The sequence below is a fragment of the Odontesthes bonariensis genome, chromosome 24 (genome assembly GCF_027942865.1).
Source record: "Odontesthes bonariensis isolate fOdoBon6 chromosome 24, fOdoBon6.hap1, whole genome shotgun sequence".
NCBI lineage: Eukaryota > Metazoa > Chordata > Actinopteri > Atheriniformes > Atherinopsidae > Odontesthes > Odontesthes bonariensis.
Genome location: NC_134529.1, coordinates 148,341 through 165,880, shown reverse-complemented (window position 1 = coordinate 165,880; position 17,540 = coordinate 148,341). Strand labels below are relative to the sequence as shown.

General features: G+C 49.3%; 1 protein-coding gene across 8 annotated transcripts in view; it reads left to right on the top strand.

Annotated features, from left to right (window-relative positions):
- LOC142374679 (ankyrin repeat and SOCS box protein 2-like) overlaps positions 1 to 16,849 on the top strand; it is a 31,527-nt gene extending 14,678 nt beyond the window's left edge. For 6 of the 8 annotated variants that reach the window (XM_075458426.1, XM_075458425.1, XM_075458429.1 and 3 more), the window contains 4 exons: positions 3,467 to 3,638; positions 5,875 to 6,457; positions 13,340 to 13,493; positions 15,598 to 16,849. In XM_075458426.1, the coding sequence (XP_075314541.1) occupies positions 3,467 to 3,638; positions 5,875 to 6,457; positions 13,340 to 13,493; positions 15,598 to 15,737 (1,049 nt within the window). In that variant the 3' untranslated portion in view covers positions 15,738 to 16,849. Of the gene's footprint in view, positions 1 to 3,466; positions 3,639 to 5,874; positions 6,458 to 10,530; positions 11,994 to 13,339; positions 13,494 to 15,597 lie in introns of those variants that run through there. The other 2 variants (XR_012768774.1, XM_075458427.1) reach the window with 2 other exon arrangements.
- Positions 16,850 to 17,540: the final 691 nt, after the last annotated feature.

Here is a 17,540-nt window from a genome sequence, read left to right as displayed (position 1 = left end):
CAGCCATAGTGTCCACAGAGCTAGCAGCCATAGAGCCCACAGAGCTAGCGCCCAGAGAGCCAAGAGAGCCAGAGCTAGCGCCAGAGCCCAGAGAGCTAAAGCTAGAGCCCACAGAGCCCACAGAGCCCACAGAGCTAGAGCCCATAGAACCACAGCCCAAGGACCCACAGCTTCAAGCCCCTCCCTCCCACCCTCTTTTTGGGATGTCTGGGATCCATCCCTTCAAGGGGGGCTCCCCCGTCGCCGGAAGTCTGGCCGCCCGCCGGACACTCTCCGGTTCCTGCCTCCACGTTGCGGGAAGTCTGGCCGTCTGCCAGATCGGCTCCTGCCTCCACGTCGCCGGAAGTCTGGCCACCCGCCGGACAGTGTCCGGTTCCTGACTCCACGTTGCGGGAAGTCTGGCCATCCGCCAGACCGCCTCCGATCACATTCATGGGGTTTTCCCCATGTTTTTAGTTTTATGTTTTATCATGTGTTAGTCATGTCTTAGTTTTTAAGTCCATGTTTAGTTAAGTTTTGCCATGTTTTAGTTTTGCCATTGCTTTTTCCTCAGTCCCCATGTTCTGGTCATTAGTTTCACTCACGTCACCTGTATTCATTGTCCCCAGCTGCACTCATTCACCAATCACTCTCTGTTCAGTATTTAGTGCTTTCCATGTCATGTCAAGTCTTTGGTTTTCGTGTCACAGTCATATTCATGTTTTGATCCCACAGTTTAGGTTTCATCATCCGGCTCAGCCGCGCCTTGTTTTTCGCTTTTGTTTTTTGTGAATAAACCAAGTTTGCTTCTCACCTTTGAAGTCTGCATCCGTGTCCTGCCAACCCCAGACCTGACACTCTTTGATCCAATCCATCCTGATCGTGCACAAGGCGACTGTGGAGAGAAAAAACTCACTTTTAACAGGAAGATCAGGATACTGTGCAAGTTTTATTGATGAATTTTCTGAATTATTGTCTGTTATTTCGACTGATGTTAACCATTTTATCTTGCCCGGGGATTTTAACATTCACAAAGATGACATGGATGGTAATGCCAAATAATTTTCTTCTGTGCTGGACATGTTTGGTTTGTGGCAACATGTAACAGAACCGAACCAACCCACCTTCGAGGTCACATTCTGGACCTGCTCATGTCTAAAGGTGTTGATATTTCTTCTGTTGTGGTTATTGATTTGGCCTTGTCTGACCATTCTTGTATTTTATTTGATTTATTGATCACTCAGAATGTTCAAACAACCAGCTTCTCAGTTAAGAAGAGGTACATCAATGAGAAAACAAGTGCTCAGTTTAGGGAGGCCATAGCTGTGTTACCAACAATGAGCGCAGAGTCTGTTGAAGGACGGCTGGATCATTTTAATTTGAACATTTTGAATGTAATGGAAGCTGTTGCACCGATAAGAATCAAGAGCACCTTGATCAAACAGAAAACCCCATGGAGAAACACCACTACGGTCAAAAACCTGAAAAGAGAATGCAGGAAAGCTGAACGTAAGTGGAGGAAAACAAAGCTTCAGATTCACTATGAGCTGTACAAAGAAAGCCTGCATAGTTATAACAATGAGCTGTGCAAGGCCAGACAGCTGCATTTATCTGAAATGATTAATAAGAATGTCAACAATTCTCCAACTCTGTTTGCTATGGTTGAAAAACTCACAAATCCTCCTAAACAGTCAAACCCAGACCTCCTCTCTACTGAGAAATGCAACGAATTTGCCAACTGACGGGTCGCTCCTACCAGGTAACACTGAGAGGGTCTGTGTCGAAGCCACGTAGGCTCACCACCGGGGTTCCCCAAGGTTCGGTCCTGGGTCCTCTTCTCCCTCTACACATCATCTCTTGGTTCTATCATCCACTCCCATAACTTTTCCTACCACTGCTATGCAGATGACACCCAGCTGATTCTGTCTTTGCCCCCTTCTGACACCCCAGTGGAGGCATTGCTGCGTGCCTGGCAGACATCTCGGGGTGGATGTCGATGCTCCACCTTAAGCTCAACCTGAGACTGAGCTGGTGTTTCTCCCGGGGAAGGGCTGCCCGTTCAGAGACCTGGCCATCACCATGGAGACGTCAACGTCTCCGTGGTGACGTCAGCTCAGACCGCGAGGAATCTGGGTGTGACCCTGGACGACCAACTGTGGTTCTGGGCAAACATGGCATCAGTGACCCGTTCCTGCCGATTCCTCCTCTCCAACATCCGGAGGATTCGCCCCTTCCTCACCGACAAGGCAGCACAGGTGCTCATCCAGGCTCTGGTCATCTCCCGCCTGGACTACTACCCAGATCCGCCCTCTGAGGACATCACCTGTTTCCTCCCAGCTCCTTACGCACTGATTCGTTTCCTAAATTGTCTTCCCATTTGTCTCGGTACCTAACTTACTGCACTTACTCTAGCACTAGTTCTGCTCTTAGCTGTTTGGTTTTGGAAGGAAATGCACTTATGATTTCTTGTGACCTGAAGTTCTTTTGCCTCCCGATGTGGAACACACTTATTGTAAGTCGCTTTGGATAAAAGCGTCTGCAAAATGACGTAATGTAATGTAATGTAACTATTTTAGCCAAAAAATAAAAACAATTAGACAAAACATTCACGCAACACAGACAAACAAGAAAACTAATCTGTGTCTAAAACCTGGAAATAACTCTGACGTTATGTCACAGTTTAATATTGTTAATTTAAAAATCCTAGAGGAAACAGTTCGGCAGCTGAAATCAACAACTTGTTCTCTGGACATAATACCATCCGACTTTTTAAAAACTGTTTTTACTTCAGCAGAAAGTGGTCTCTTACGAATAGTTAACAGCTCACTGGCATCAGGCATTTTTCCCAAGTCACTAAAGACAGCTGCCATTAAGCCACTCCTAAAGAAGAGAACTCTAGACGCCTCTATGATGAACAGCTACAGACCTGTCTCTAATCTCTCTTTTATTTCCAAGATTATTGAGAAAGTTGTATTTAACCAGCTCAACGACTTTCTGAATGAAAGTGGAAGTCTTGATAACTTTCAATCAGGCTTCAGACGTCATTACAGCACTGAAACAGCTCTGGTCAAAGTGTTAAACGACATCAGGTTGAATACTGATTCTGGTAATGTTTCAGTCCTGGTTCTGTTGGACCTCAGCGCTGCGTTTGATACTGTAGATCACAGAATCCTGTTGCACAGGCTGGAAAACTGGGTTGGACTTTCTGGAGCGGTCCCAAACTGTTGCTTGTTTTGAATTAATTTTAATTATTTTAATTGTTTCTCTTTGTATTCTTTTATGTATTTTCCTTCTTCCACTCCCTGCTGCAATGCTTTTATTTTATGTAAAGCACTTTGAATTGTTTTGTACATGAAATGTGCTATACAAATAAGTTGGACTTTGACTTTTGACTTTGATCAGAACCAGAACCAGGAAGGGTGGCCAAGGTCCTTGAGACCTGACCCCTGAGTACTGATCTCATTTTCTCATCCTGGTCCTCCTGCAGGTGCAGACATTAACACTCAGGCAGATGATGGGGCCACAGCTCTGTATGAATCTGCTAAAAATGGACATGAAGAGGTCGTTGAGCTGCTCCTGTCCCAGAAAGCAGATGCTAACAAGCCTGGTAGGACAGGACTGTTGCCGCTTCACATCGCTGCCAAGAGAAGCAGTGACATGTGGGTAAACTGTGTTTTATAAGGTTCAAACCAATATATAATGTAACATTAACATTCAGATGTGACGGAGATGTGGAGCCCCACAAGGCTCCATCTTAGGGCCATTCTTGATTTTGCTTTAAATGTTGCCTGTGGGGTTTATTTTTAAAAACCCCACAAAATTTTTTATTTTTATTACCTACCACTGATTTGCTACTTCAAAACAGTCCAATTCATGCCAATTTGAGTTAAATTCATTGTAATCATAATCCAATCAAATCCAATTCATTAAATTCAAAATTACATTCAGAGCCAAAGAGAGGGGCCTGACAACTGAAGGCTCTGCCTCCCAAACTGGGAGCTGGTTCCACAGAGAGGGGTCTGATAACTGAAGGCTCTGCCTCCCAAACTGGCAGCTGGTTCCTCAGAGAGGGGCCTGATAACTGAAGGCTCTGCCTCCAAAAACCGGCAGCTGGTTCCACAGAGAGGGGCCTGATAACTGAAGGCTCTGCCTCCCAAACTGGCAGCTGGTTCCACAGAGAGGGGCCTGATAACTGAAGGCTCTGCCTCCCAAACTGGCAGCTGGTTCCACAGAGAGGGGCCTGATAACTGAAGGCTCTGCCTCCCAAACCGGCAGCTGGTTCCACAGAGAGGGGCCTGATAACTGAAGGCTCTGCCTCCCAAACTGGCAGCTGGTTCCACAGAGAGGGGCCTGATAACTGAAGGCTGCAACCTGGGTTGTCATGTTTTAGGGCGACAAATAAATTCGTCCATATTTCTAGAAATGAGAGCTGCTCCTTCCAAAGTGGGATGGATGCCGTCTCTCCTCATCAGACCAGGTTTTCCCCTGAAAGATTGCCAATTATCTCTGTAGCCCACGTTGTTTGCTGGACAAGATCTAGAAAACTACGGAGTCCGACATTGTTTTGGTAAAATTACACACCGATGCAACATTCATTTTATTGACCTCCGATTGGCGTAACCGGGTGTCATTAACGCCGACGTGAATAACTATTTTACCATATTTACGTTTATCCTTAGGCAGCAGTTTTAAACATTCTTGGTCGCCCGCTCTGGGCCCTGGAATGCATCTGACTATAGTCGCTGGTGTCTCTAATGCCACGTTCCTGACTGTAGAGCTGCCAGTTACCAGGGTTTTATCCTCAGTGGGTGTGTTGCTGAGTGGGGAAAATGTGTTTGAAATGTGGACAGGTCGATGGTGAACCACGGGCTTGACTTTAGGGCTGTGCCTCCCCTTCCTGACCGTCACCCGGCCACCCCGTAATCCCGGCTGCTCGGGTTCTGCTCGGGGCGGCTAATGGAGCTCGCTACGCCAGGTGGCTCCGCACTGACTTAAGGGACCTGGCTCGCCATCAGGTGGTTTTCAACAGTGCAGAAATGAGCTTCCAACTCAGATAACCAGATAACCTAATTGCGGTAGATCGACCTACCTCTGAAATTTGACTTTGTCAAAGACTTGCTGAGTTGTTGAAAGGATGTAAAAGCGTGGATGATGGTGAACAATTGAATCTCAATGAAAGGAAAACTGATATTTTTAAATATGGCAAGCACATGACCTGTTTACTTCTCTTCACTAGCTTCTTGTTGGTTTCAGGATCCAGTTTAATTTTATTAATTATTTTTAAAAGTTTAAATGGTGTGGCTGTGCCATACTTATCTGAACTGCTACATCCTCCATTTAGAGCACTGAGGTTGTCAACCCAGCTCGTCCTAGACTTTTCATATCGTAGGCTTACAATTGTAACCAGAACCAGGTCTTAGGTCTGCTCCTAAACTAAGGAACAGTGCTTCATATCAGAGCTATTCAGACACTGTCAGGTTTTAAATCCCAGGACCCACTTCTTTGTGCTTTGATTGATGTTTATTTTAAACATTTCTTCTTAATGTTTTAGTTTATTTATTTCAAATTTTTATCTTGGATGTTGTTGTTTTTAATTTGTACAACACTAAATAACTGAACTTGACCTATGAGAACAATGAGTCAGAAACCTGGGTTAACTCAGAGATAGGATAACCGCCATGACACCCTCTGGTGTGATCTGATAGTAAGTGTCTTAAACCAGATATCAGAAGACACTCTGGACATGTTGAACCTGCTTTGTAGCACAGAGCTCAGGATAAAAGAAGGACTGAGATTAAAAGATGAAGGAAATAATGCTTAATCAGGATTAAGTTACAATATATTTTCTGAACATTTTTTGCTAAATTTTTGTCCTGAGCTGCATCTTGTTTCCAGAATTGTGTCCATGTTGATCCCAGCCACCAGTAAGACCAGAGTCCGGCGGACTGGTATCAGTCCACTGCACCTGGCAGCAGAGCGTAACCATGACGACATGTTGGAGATGCTGATTGAGGCGGGATTTGATGTCAATGCTCAGCTATCAGAAGACCGGTCGAGGCTTTATGCAGACCGCCGCAGTACCATACTCTACTTCTCTGTCATCAACAACAACATCGATGCGGTGCGCCTGTTGCTGGCTGCTGGCGCCGACCCAAACCTGGACGTATTCAGGCCACTGATGGTTGCTGCGAGGCACGGCTGCCTTCAGACCATCACCCTGCTGGTTGAGCATGGCGCCAACATCAATGCTGCCGTTCCCACTCACCCCACTACCTTCCCTGCCGTCTATATGTTCTCCATGAAATACCTTCCTATGTTCAAGTTCCTGCTGGACCACGGAGGCGACGCTCGCTCCTGCTTTGACTGCATGTACGGCAACCAGCCTCATCCACCAATCAAAACCATCCCATCAGACAGGAGTGAGCTGCCTGAAACCGACCAAGTGGCTCTTGAGACGGAGCTGAGAAGAGGCGTTCAGGTGAGTTTAACTTTTCCAAACACATTTGGTGCTTGTGTCTTAATTTTTGGAGGGACTCTGAACTCTTGATTCATCCAGAATATTGTAAGTTAACTTTTATTGTGTACCAGGCTGTTTTTTGCTATACTTTGACTGTAGGCTTGCTGCACCACCTCCCCATGAGCTGTCACCTTACCGTGGTGGGGGGGTTTGCGTGCCCCAATGAGTCTGGGAGCTATGTTGTCTGGGGTTTTAAGCCCCTGGTAGGGTCACCCATGGCAAACAGATCCTAGATGTGGGACCAGACAAAGAACAGCTCATAAAACCCCTATGATGAATAATATTTTTGGACACCGTGTTCCCTTGCCCGGACGTGGGTTACCGGGGCCTCCCCCTGGAGCCAGGCCCAGGGGTGGGGCCCGCTGGCGACCGCCTGGTGGCCGGGTCTGTGCCCGTGGGGCTCGGTCGGGCACAGCTCGAAGAAACGACACAGGTCCCCCTTCTGACGGGCTCACCACCCGTGGGAGGGGCCATGGGGGTCGGGTGCAGTGTGAGTTGGGCGGCAGCCGAAGGCGGGGACCTTGGCGGTCTGATCCTCGGCTACTGAAGCTGGCTCTTGGGACGTGGAACGTCACCTCTCTGCTGGGGAAGGAGCCTGAGCTGGTGCGCGAGGCTGAGCGGTTCCGGCTAGATATAGTCGGACTCACCTCGACGCATGGCTTGGGCTCCGGAACCAGCCTCCTCGACAGGGGTTGGACTCTCTTACACTCTGGAGTTGCCCGCGGTAAGAGGCGTAGAGCAGGTGTGGGCATACTTATTGCCCCCCGGCTGTGCGCCTGTACATTGGGGTTCACCCCGGTAGACGAGAGGGCAGCCTCTCTTCGCCTTAGGGTGGGGGGACGGGTCCTGACTGTTGTTTGTGCTTATGCACCGTACGGCAGTTCAGAGTACCCACCCTTTTTGGAGGCACTGGAGAGTGCTCCTCCGGGAGACTCCCTCGTCCTGCTGGAGGACTTCAATGCTCACGTGGGCAATGACAGTGAGACCTGGAGGGGCGTGATTGGGAGGAACGGCCCCCCCGATCTGAATCAGAGTGGTGTTTTGTTGTTGGACTTCTGTGCTTGTCACGGACTGTCCATAACGAACACCATGTTCAGGCATAAGGATGTCCATATGTGCACTTGGCACCAGGACACCCGAGGCCGCAGCTAGATGATCGACTTTGTGGTTGTATCGTCGGACTTGCGGCCGTATGTTCTGGACACTCGGGTGAAGAGAGGGGCGGAGCTGTCAACTGATCACCACCTGGTGGTGAGTTGGCTCCGCTGGTGGGGGAGGAAGCAGACCTGGCAGGCCCAAACGTATTGTGAGGGTCTGTTGGGAACGGCTGACGGAATCCCCTGTAAGGAGGAGTTTCAACTCCCACCTCCGGCAGAGCTTCAGCCATGTCCCGGGGGAGGTGGGGGATATTGAGCCCGAATGGGCCATGTTCCGTGCCTCCATTGTTGAGGCGGCCGACCGGAGCTGTGGCCATAAGGTGGTCGGTGCCTGTCGTGGCGGCAATCCCCGAACCCGCTGGTGGACCCCAGTGGTGAGTGAAGCCGTCAAGCTGAAGAAGGAGTCCTATCGGGCCTTTTTGGCCAGTGGGACTCTGGAAGCAGCTGATGGTACCGACAGGCCAAGCGGAACGCGGCCTCGGCGGAGGCAAAAACTCGGGCTTGGGAGGAGTTCGGGGAGGCACCTCAACACCGTGTATGGTGAGGGCGGGGCTCTGCTGACTTCAACTAGGGACGTCGTGAGTCGGTGGGGGGAATACTTCGAGGGCCTCCTCAATCCCACCGACACGCCTTCCGATGAGGAAGCAGAGTTGGGGAGCTCGGACGTGGGGTCTCCCATTTCTGGGGCTGAGGTGGCCGAGGTGGCCCCGGGGGTGGATGAGGTCCGTCTGGAGTTCCTCAAGGCTCTGGATGTTGTAGGGCTGTCTTGGTTGACACGCCTCTGCAGCTTCGCGTGGACATCGGGGGCAGTGCCTCTGGACTGGCAGATCGGGGTTGTGGTCCCCCTCTTTAAAAAGGGGGACCGGAGGGTGTGTTCCAACTATAGGGGGATCACACTCCTCAGCCTCCCTGGTAAGGTCTATTCGGGGGTACTGGAGAGGAGGATCCACAGGATAGTCGAATCTCGGATTCAGGAGGTGCAGTGTGGTTTTCGTCCTGGCCGTGGAAAAGTGGACCAGGTCTATACCCTCCGCAGGATCCTGGAGGGAGCATGGGAGTTCGCCCAACCAGTCTACATGTGTTTTGTGGACTTGGAGAAGAGGTTCGACCGTGTCCCTCGGGGACTCTTGTGGGGGGTGCTCCGGGAGTATGGAGTGCCGGACTCCTTGATATGGGCTGTTCGGTCTCTGTATGACCGGTGTCAGAGTTTGGTCCGCATTGCCGGCAGTAAGTCGGACATGTTTCCTGTGAGGGTTGGACTCCGTCAGGGCTGCCCTTTGTCACCGATTCTGTTCATAATTTTTATGGACAGAATTTCTAGGCGCAGCCAGGGCATTGAGGGGGTCCGGTTTGGCGACCTCAGAATCGGGTCTCTGCTTTTTGCGGACGATGTGGTTCTGTTGGCGTCGTCGGGCCGTGACCTTCAGCTCTCACTGGAGCGGTTCGCAGCCGAGTGTGAAGCGGCTGGGATGAGAATCAGCGCCTCCAAATCTGAGACCATGGTCCTCAGCCGGAAAAGGGTGGAATGCTCTCTCTGGGTCGGGAATGAGATCCTTCCCCAAGTGGAGGAGTTCAAGTATCTCGGGTCTTGTTCACGAATGAGGGACGAAGGGAACAGGAGATTGATAGGCGGATCGATGCGGCGTCTGCAGTGATGCGGGCTCTGCACCGGCCCGTCGTGGTGAAGAAGGAGCTGAGCCAGAAGGCGAAGCTCTCGATTTACCGGTCAGTCTATGTTCCTACCCTCACCTATGGTCACGAGCTGTGGGTAGGGACCGAAAGAACGAGATCGCGAATACAAGCGGCCGAAATGAGTTTCCTCCGCAGGGTGTCTGGGCTCTCCCTTAGAGATAGGGTGAGAAGCTCAGTCATCCGGGAGGGGCTCGGAGTAGAACCGCTGCTCCTCCGCATCGAGAGTAGTCAGATGAGGTGGCTCGGGCATCTGGTTAGGATGCCTCCTGGACGCCTCCCTGGTGAGGTGTTCCGGGCCCGTCCCACTGGGAGGAGGCCCCGGGGAAGACCCAGGACACGTTGGAGAGACTATGTCTCTCGGCTGGCCTGGGAACGCCTCGGGGTCCCCCCAGAAGAGCTGGAGGAAGTGGCCGGGGACAGGGACGTCTGGGTCTCTTTGCTCAAGCTGCTGCCCCCGCGACCCGATCCCCGGACCAGCGGAAGATAATGGATGGATGGATGGATGGATGGATGGATGGATGTGTGATAACAGCCCCCATTTAAACTAGTTTCAGCCAAGAAAGACCAATTTGCCTCTTAATCTGTGGGAGGAGTCTGCTCTCCTGCAGACAATCAGCAATTAGTGAAGCAGTGCAAAGTAACTCTTGTTGGTAGCGTCAGCTTTCAAGCGAAGGCTGTTGAACAAAGGCACTCAACTTTTTCAAGTCTGACTTCCTCAAGGACGGCACCTATAAGGGTAAAGTTCCATCTTTGGACTAACCATGTCTTCATTCCCGTTCTTTCCTCTCGGTCTCGGGGACCAGGCAGATGCAGGGTCAAACCCAGAGGACCCCACTAACCTTATCCATCCTTCTCTCTCCACTCGTGTTGAGCAGGTGGTGGCAGGGGGGCTGTGGAACTGCCAGTCTGCAGTTCAGAAGGCTGAGTTTATCTCAGGCTATGCATCCATGCTCTCCCTTAACTTTCTGTTTCTAACAGAGACCTGGATCTCCCCAGAAAAAACACTGCCACGCCCGCAGCTCTGTCTGATGTGTACTCTTTCTCTCACACTCCCAGAGCTGCGAGGCGGGGCGGTGGTCCTGGCCTGCTCATTTCCAGGGACTGAAAATACTCTCTTTGTTCCCTCTGCCAGTTCTCTCCCTCCTCCTTTGAATATCATGCTGTCACTGTCTCTCACCCGGCCAGGCTCACCATGGCTGTAGTTTATCGCCCACCTGGCCCACCATGGCTGTAATTTATCGCCCACCAGGCCCACCATGGCTGTAGTTTATCGCCCACCAGGCCATGCTGGGGACTTCTGGAGGAGCTGGACACTCTGGTCTCTCACGTCCCTGATGATGGCTCCGGCCTCATCCTTCTCGGTGACTTCAACATCCAGACAGAGAAGCTTCACCCTCTTGTTTCTTTTCTCTCCTCCTCTGACCAAGCTCTCTCCCCATCTCCTCTTACCCACAAGGCTGGAAACCTACTGGACCTTATCGTCACCAGGCTCTGTTCTAGTAACACCTCTCTGTCACTCCTCTTCACCTCTCTGACCACTACTTCCTGTCCTACCTCCCTCTCCTCTCCTCCCTCTCTTCTCCTCCCTCTCTGCCCAACTTCTCTCTGCAGATGAGGTCCTTCACCTTGTAACATCCAGCCGCCCCACCACATGTTCCCTTGACCCAGTCCCTTCCCCTCTCCTTCATTCTGCTGCACCTGATCTTCTTCCTTACCTGACCCACCTCATTAATGCTGTGTGTACACCAAGGGCGACCTACGCTGCCTGGTAGCGGAGGTAGCTGGAGAGGCTTCGCTTGAGAATTCTCTTTGGTAGCTTTGTTCGCTCGTGACGTCACATTTAGAATGTTCAATTTTTAAAGGCCCCGCTACTGCGTTAAAGCAACCTGTGTGCTGCACAATTATCTGCGGCGCACCGCCCCTCACGACCTGGCACTAATGACGGCTTTACCCATGGATGCAGACAGCGATGCAGCTGGCCTCCAGCCCGTTTCCAGAGTAGGCAGCAACAACGCCACTCGTGAGGCCATTCGGGTGAGGGAGATGTTCATGGCCTACTTCGCCAATGAGGGGGCGGTCACCTGGCAGCCTTGACACCCGGCACACCATAACGGCACTTTTCAGAGCCACCAAATGCATTGAAGGCATATTCTATACTTCCATGTCATGTCGTGTTTTTTGTTATTATCCCGATATGCATATGTTGTGGGGTTGTACAATATCTGGTGGGCGGACACCGCGGCGATTCATTTTTCAGTAGCCATGTTTGAAGGACGTAGGAACTAGGAACCAAAGTTTACACGTCTGTTTCCGCGAACCCGTGGATTGTCGGACCCCTACAATCTGTGGATTGTCATTGGTTTTCGCCGAACCGCATCATAGCTCATTACCATAATATTAGCTTGAGTTGGAATTCGCTGGAATTCGCTCTGGTCGCTCAGTTAGCTCACCCTCCATAGAGAAATAATGATTTCCGGCACTCACGTAGCGTAGGTCGCTCTTGGTGTACACAAGGCATTACACGTCTTTGACATCAGGCTCTTTTCCTTCTGCTTTCAGGACTGCCAGAGTCACTCCTCTTCTAAAGAAACCAGCTCTGGACCCTTCAGAGATCAAGAACTACAGACCGGTGTCCCTTCTACCCTTTCTGTCCAAAACTCTTGCCGTCTTTAAACATCTGCCCTCTTACCTCCACCAGAACAACCTCTTGGACCCCCACCAGTCCGGGTTCCAGGTGGGCCCCTCAACTGAGACGGCCCTGCCAGCAGTAACTGAGTCACTCCAAACTGCTCGAGCTAACTCTCTCTACTCTGTCCTGGTTCTCCTGGACCCTAATCCTAACCCTAACCCTAACCCTGGACCTGGTTCTCCTGGACCCTAACCCTAACCCTAACCCTAACCCTGGACCTCTCTGCAGCATCTGACCCAGGGAACCACCACATCCTTCTCTCTGCCCTGGAGGGAATGGGTGTCTCTGACTCTGCACTTTCCATGTTCTCATCCTACCTGACAGATCGCTCCTACCAGGTAACACTGAGAGGGTCTGTGTCGAAGCCACGTAGGCTCACCACTGGGGTTCCCCAAGGTTCGGTCCTGGGTCCTCTTCTTTTCTCCCTCTACACATCATCTCTTGGTTCTATCATCCACTCCCATAACTTTTCCTACCACTGCTATGCAGATGACACCCAGCTGATTCTGTCTTTGCCCCTTCTGACACCCCAGTGGAGGCATTGCTGCGTGCCTGGCAGACATCTCGGGGTGGATGTCGATGCTCCACCTTAAGCTCAACCTGAGACTGAGCTGGTGTTTCTCCCGGGGAAGGCCTGCCCGTTCAGAGATCTGGCCATCACCATGGAGACGTCAACGTCTCCGTGGTGACGTCAGCTCTGACCGCGAGGAATCTGGGTGTGACCCTGGACGACCAACTGTGGTTCTGGGCAAACATGGCATCAGTGACCCGTTCCTGCCGATTCCTCCTCTCCAACATCCGGAGGATTCGCCCCTTCCTCACCAAGGCAGCAGGTGCTCATCCAGGCTCTGGTCATCTCCCGCCTGGACTACTACCCAAATCCGCCCTCTGAGGACATCACCTGCTTCGTCCCAGCTCCTTACGCACTGATTTGTTTCCTAAATTTTCTTCCCATGTGTCTCGGTACCTAACTTACCACACTTACTCTGCACTAGTTATGCTCTTAGCTGTTTGGTTCTGGGAGGAAATGCACTTATGATTTCTTGTGACCTGAAGTTCTTTTGCCGAACGATGTGGAACACACTGATTGTAAGTCGCTTTGGATAAAAGCGTCTGCAGAATGACCGTAATGTAATTTACATGGGTGGGACTTAAGACAGCGACAAAAGCTCGAAGGTAAAGGTTGTGAAGTTACCCTGAAATCAGCCCATAAGGTTAAAACCAGGCCTTCAGAGTAAAGCTGTTTGATTGGTTGTCAGCTCTGTGATTGATTGACTGACAGTTCTGTTATGGATTTGTTGACAGTTCTGTGAGATGATATCCGTCTCCAATATCTCTCGGTGGGCGGGGCCGATCATTGACGTCCTACTGGACTATGTTGGTCACGTGACTCTCTGCTCCAGACTGATGGAACACCTGGACAGTTACTCTGAATGGAGCACCATCAAGGAAAAAGCAGGTGAGTCACTGACTGAGAAATGTTACTGGTCTGTTTTGTGTGCTCAGTTCAGTTCAGTTCAATGCATAAACTGTCACTGCACAATGGACAAATAAATAACTGGAAAAAAGACTAAGCTAAGTATAAATCTACGTAAGTATATAACTTAAAATACGAGTATTGAATTGCACCATTGGTCAAGCCATATTGAATTATTATGGTGCACAGTCAACTTCTGTTAAAACTGTTGTTCAATCTGAAAGTGTTTTTCCGTAGTTTTTATTGGTGGTTATTGGTAGCTGTGCTGTGTTATTGGTCCGTGTGCTGTGTTATTGGTCCCTGTGCTGTGTTATTGGTCCCTGTGCTGTGTTATTGGTCCGTGTGCTGTGTTATTGGTCCGTGTGCTGTGTTATTGGTCCCTGTGCTGTGTTATTGGTCCCTGTGCTGTGTTATTGGTCCGTGTGCTGTGTTATTGGTCCCTGTGCTGTGTTATTGGTCCCTGTGCTGTGTTATTGGTCCGTGTGTTGTGTTATTGGTCCCTGTGCTGTGTTATTGGTCCGTGTGCTGTGTTATTGGTCCGTGTGCTGTGTTATTGGTCCCTGTGCTGTGTTATTGGTCCCTGTGCTGTGTTATTGGTCCGTGTGCTGTGTTATTGGTCCCTGTGCTGTGTTATTGGTCCCTGTGCTGTGTTATTGGTCCGTGTGTTGTGTTATTGGTCCCTGTGCTGTGTTATTGGTCCGTGTGCTGTGTTATTGTTCCCTGTGCTGTGTTATTGGTCCCTGTGCTGTGTTATTGGTCCGTGTGCTGTGTTATTGGTCCCTGTGCTGTGTTATTGGTCAGAGTGCTGTGTTATTGGTCAGTGTGCTGTGCTATTGGTCTGTGTGCTGTGTTATTGGTCCCTGTGCTGTGTTATTGGTCCGTGTGCTGTGTTATTGGTCCCTGTGCTGTGTTATTGGTCCCTGTGTTGTGTCCCTGTGCTGTGTTATTGGTCCCTGTGCTGTGTTATTGGTCCCTGTGCTGTGTTATTGGTCCGTGTGCTGTGTTATTGGTCCGTGTGCTGTGTTATTGGTCTCTGTGCTGTGTTATTGGTCCCTGTGCTGTGTTATTGGTCCCTGTGCTGTGTTATTGGTCCGTGTGCTGTGTTATTGGTCCGTGTGGTGTGTTATTGGTCCGTGTGCTGTGTTATTGGTGTCTGTGCTGTGTTATTGGTCTGTGTGCTGTGTTATTGGTCCCTGTGCTGTGTTATTGGTCCCTGTGCTGTGTTATTGGTCCGTGTGCTGTGTTATTGGTCCGTGTGCTGTGTTATTGGTCCCTGTGCTGTGTTATTGGTCCCTGTGCTGTGTTATTGGTCCCTGTGCTGTGTTATTGGTCCGTGTGCTGTGTTATTGGTCCGTGTGCTGTGTTATTGGTCCCTGTGCTGTGTTATTGGTCCCTGTGCTGTGTTATTGGTCCGTGTGCTGTGTTATTGGTCCCTGTGCTGTGTTATTGGTCCGTGTGCTGTGTTATTGGTCCGTGTGCTGTGTTATTGGTCTCTGTGCTGTGTTGTGTCCCTGTGCTGTGTTATTGGTCCCTGTGCTGTGTTATTGGTCCGTGTGCTGTGTTATTGGTCCGTGTGCTGTGTTATTGGTCTCTGTGCTGTGTTATTGGTCTCTGTGCTGTGTTATTGGTCCGTGTGCTGTGTTATTGGTCCGTGTGCTGTGTTATTGGTCTCTGTGCTGTGTTATTGGTCCGTGTGCTGTGTTATTGGTCTCTGTGCTGTGTTATTGGTCCGTGTGCTGTGTTATTGGTCCCTGTGCTGTGTTATTGGTCCGTGTGGTTTGGAGTTCATCCCATAGTTCTGCTGCTATAGGCCCACCCTGCTGGGGAACCTCCCATGATGCACCTCTCCTCCCTCTGCTCTCTTTCCTCTCCATGTACATGTGACATCATTGTTGTCATTAACTTGTATCTCTCTCTCAGCTGGTCTGGTGTTCTGGTGCTTGTTGTCCCCTCTTTCCTGTCCTCTCAGCCCCCAGCAGGTGGAGGCAGATGGACGCCCTTCCTGGTTCTGGTTCTGATGGCGGTTTCTTCCTGTTCAAAGGGAGTTTTTTCTCTCCACAGTCTCATCTGTCCCTTTCTGTTGCAGCTCCTCCTCGGCCTCTGATGCATCTCTGTAGACTTCAGATTCTCCAGCTGGTTGGACATCGACAGTTGAAGAGGTTACCGCTGCCTGGAGGTCTGATCCGCTTCCTTCAACATCTGGAGATGTCTCTGGACGACTGCTGACAATATTCGTGCTTATTTCTGAGCTGATGCAGAGACAGAGTCTGGTTGTGAATCAGCAGCAGACAAAGCTGCTCCTGATGGGTGTACTATGAAGCCAGATCAGTCTCATTGAGTCCTGTTGAACCGAGAGTCACAAAGTTGTCTCTGTTTTAACCAACTGGACCACCATCCTAACTCATGCTGACCTGGTCACCACGGTAACTGCTGCTGAGCTCATGTTTCTGTTTAGAGTTTCAGATTAAATGTTCTGAAACAGATGCCTCTGTTCCCTGGTTCTGGTCCTGATGATCTCCCAGACAGCAAACTCAGACAGTTAAATTTTGAAAGTTGATGTCTGACTGTGGAACATTTAAAAAGTTTCATTTATGTTGAGCAGACGTTAGATCGATCAATAACTGACGGGAAATCAGTCATTCAGTATTCCAGCTTTAGATGTTGTTCAAATGTTGGCGTTTCAATCTCCAAAATAATCCCAACACAATGTTGATTCAGAGTTTAATCTGTTAAATCTCTGAGTCACTCTGGATGTTAATCTGAACTCAGCATCAGCCTTTTGGACAAGAACCGGAACACGTTAAATATCCAAACCTGCTGACCCCCCAAAGAAGCTGCAGTTTCTCCCGCTGACATCTGATCTAACACTGATCAGAACCTTCATCAGTCTGGGCCTGTATATCACATAATATTCCATCAATAACATTTCTCTCTGATATGATGGATGAATGAGGTGATTTTTTTCCTTATTATGAGACAGTCGGAGCTAAATGTTCTGATTGGTTCCAAAGTCTCAGAGCTTTCTGAAAGAAACCCAAGGCAGGTATTACCTGCTGTGTCCAGCTGTCAGGATCAAGCTGCCCAGCTCAGTTTATCCTGGAGGGGAATCATGTGATGTGTAAAATGAGCATTTCATCTGAGCGCTCAGGGTTAAAGATCAGAAAGGCTGGTGCAGAACCTGTCATCTCTGAGGTTCTGGCTGTATTGAGCTTGCTTCGTTGTACACCCCTCTGCTGGTTAACTTCCATGAACTGATTTCAGTGTTAGTTTGGTTGTGGTGTGTAGCTTTCATGTTTCATCTGTTCAGTTTGAGAATTAAAGCAAACGATATCTGATCATTAACGTTTGCAGTGCTAAAGAGAAAGATGATGACAGACTGATTATTGGTAACTTTAATGATTAGTAGCGTCTGTATTCTGTGATGTCACAGCTGTGTTTTAATAAGACATTAATCATTGGGTTGTTGTCATGGAAGCAGTTAAAACTTTATTCTAAAATGTTTTGGACGTTTCACCTCATCAGATCCTGTTTATACCAACATTAACCTGGGTCACGTGTCAAAGGTAAAAGTTAGGCAAGTCCACCGAATACCATGATCCGGCTCTCCAGAACATAAAATGCAGAAGGTGTTGTAGCGTTACTGGATCAAATATAAGGATTTACCAGAAGTTCTTACTGTCTTAATAAACCTAAATTAACCTCAGATGTAGGGCACCATCTTAAAGAAGGAAAACCACAGAATCTTACAGTTCTGGTATGTTAAATTAATATTTCAATTAACAATCAGTCTCATATCTCGCTACTTTCGTGAATTCTGGTTTGGTTGGACAGACATTACGTAAAGAAAGCATACAACACAACCTGTGATTATACATATATATATATAGATATATGAACTATTTCTTAAAACGATATGACCAAAGACATGAACCTTAAAACAGGAGATGTGTTGAATATGGGTGATTATATACAACACTTAGTGAACTGAGAATAAAATATGGCGGAATGGAACTGGATTTACTCAAATAG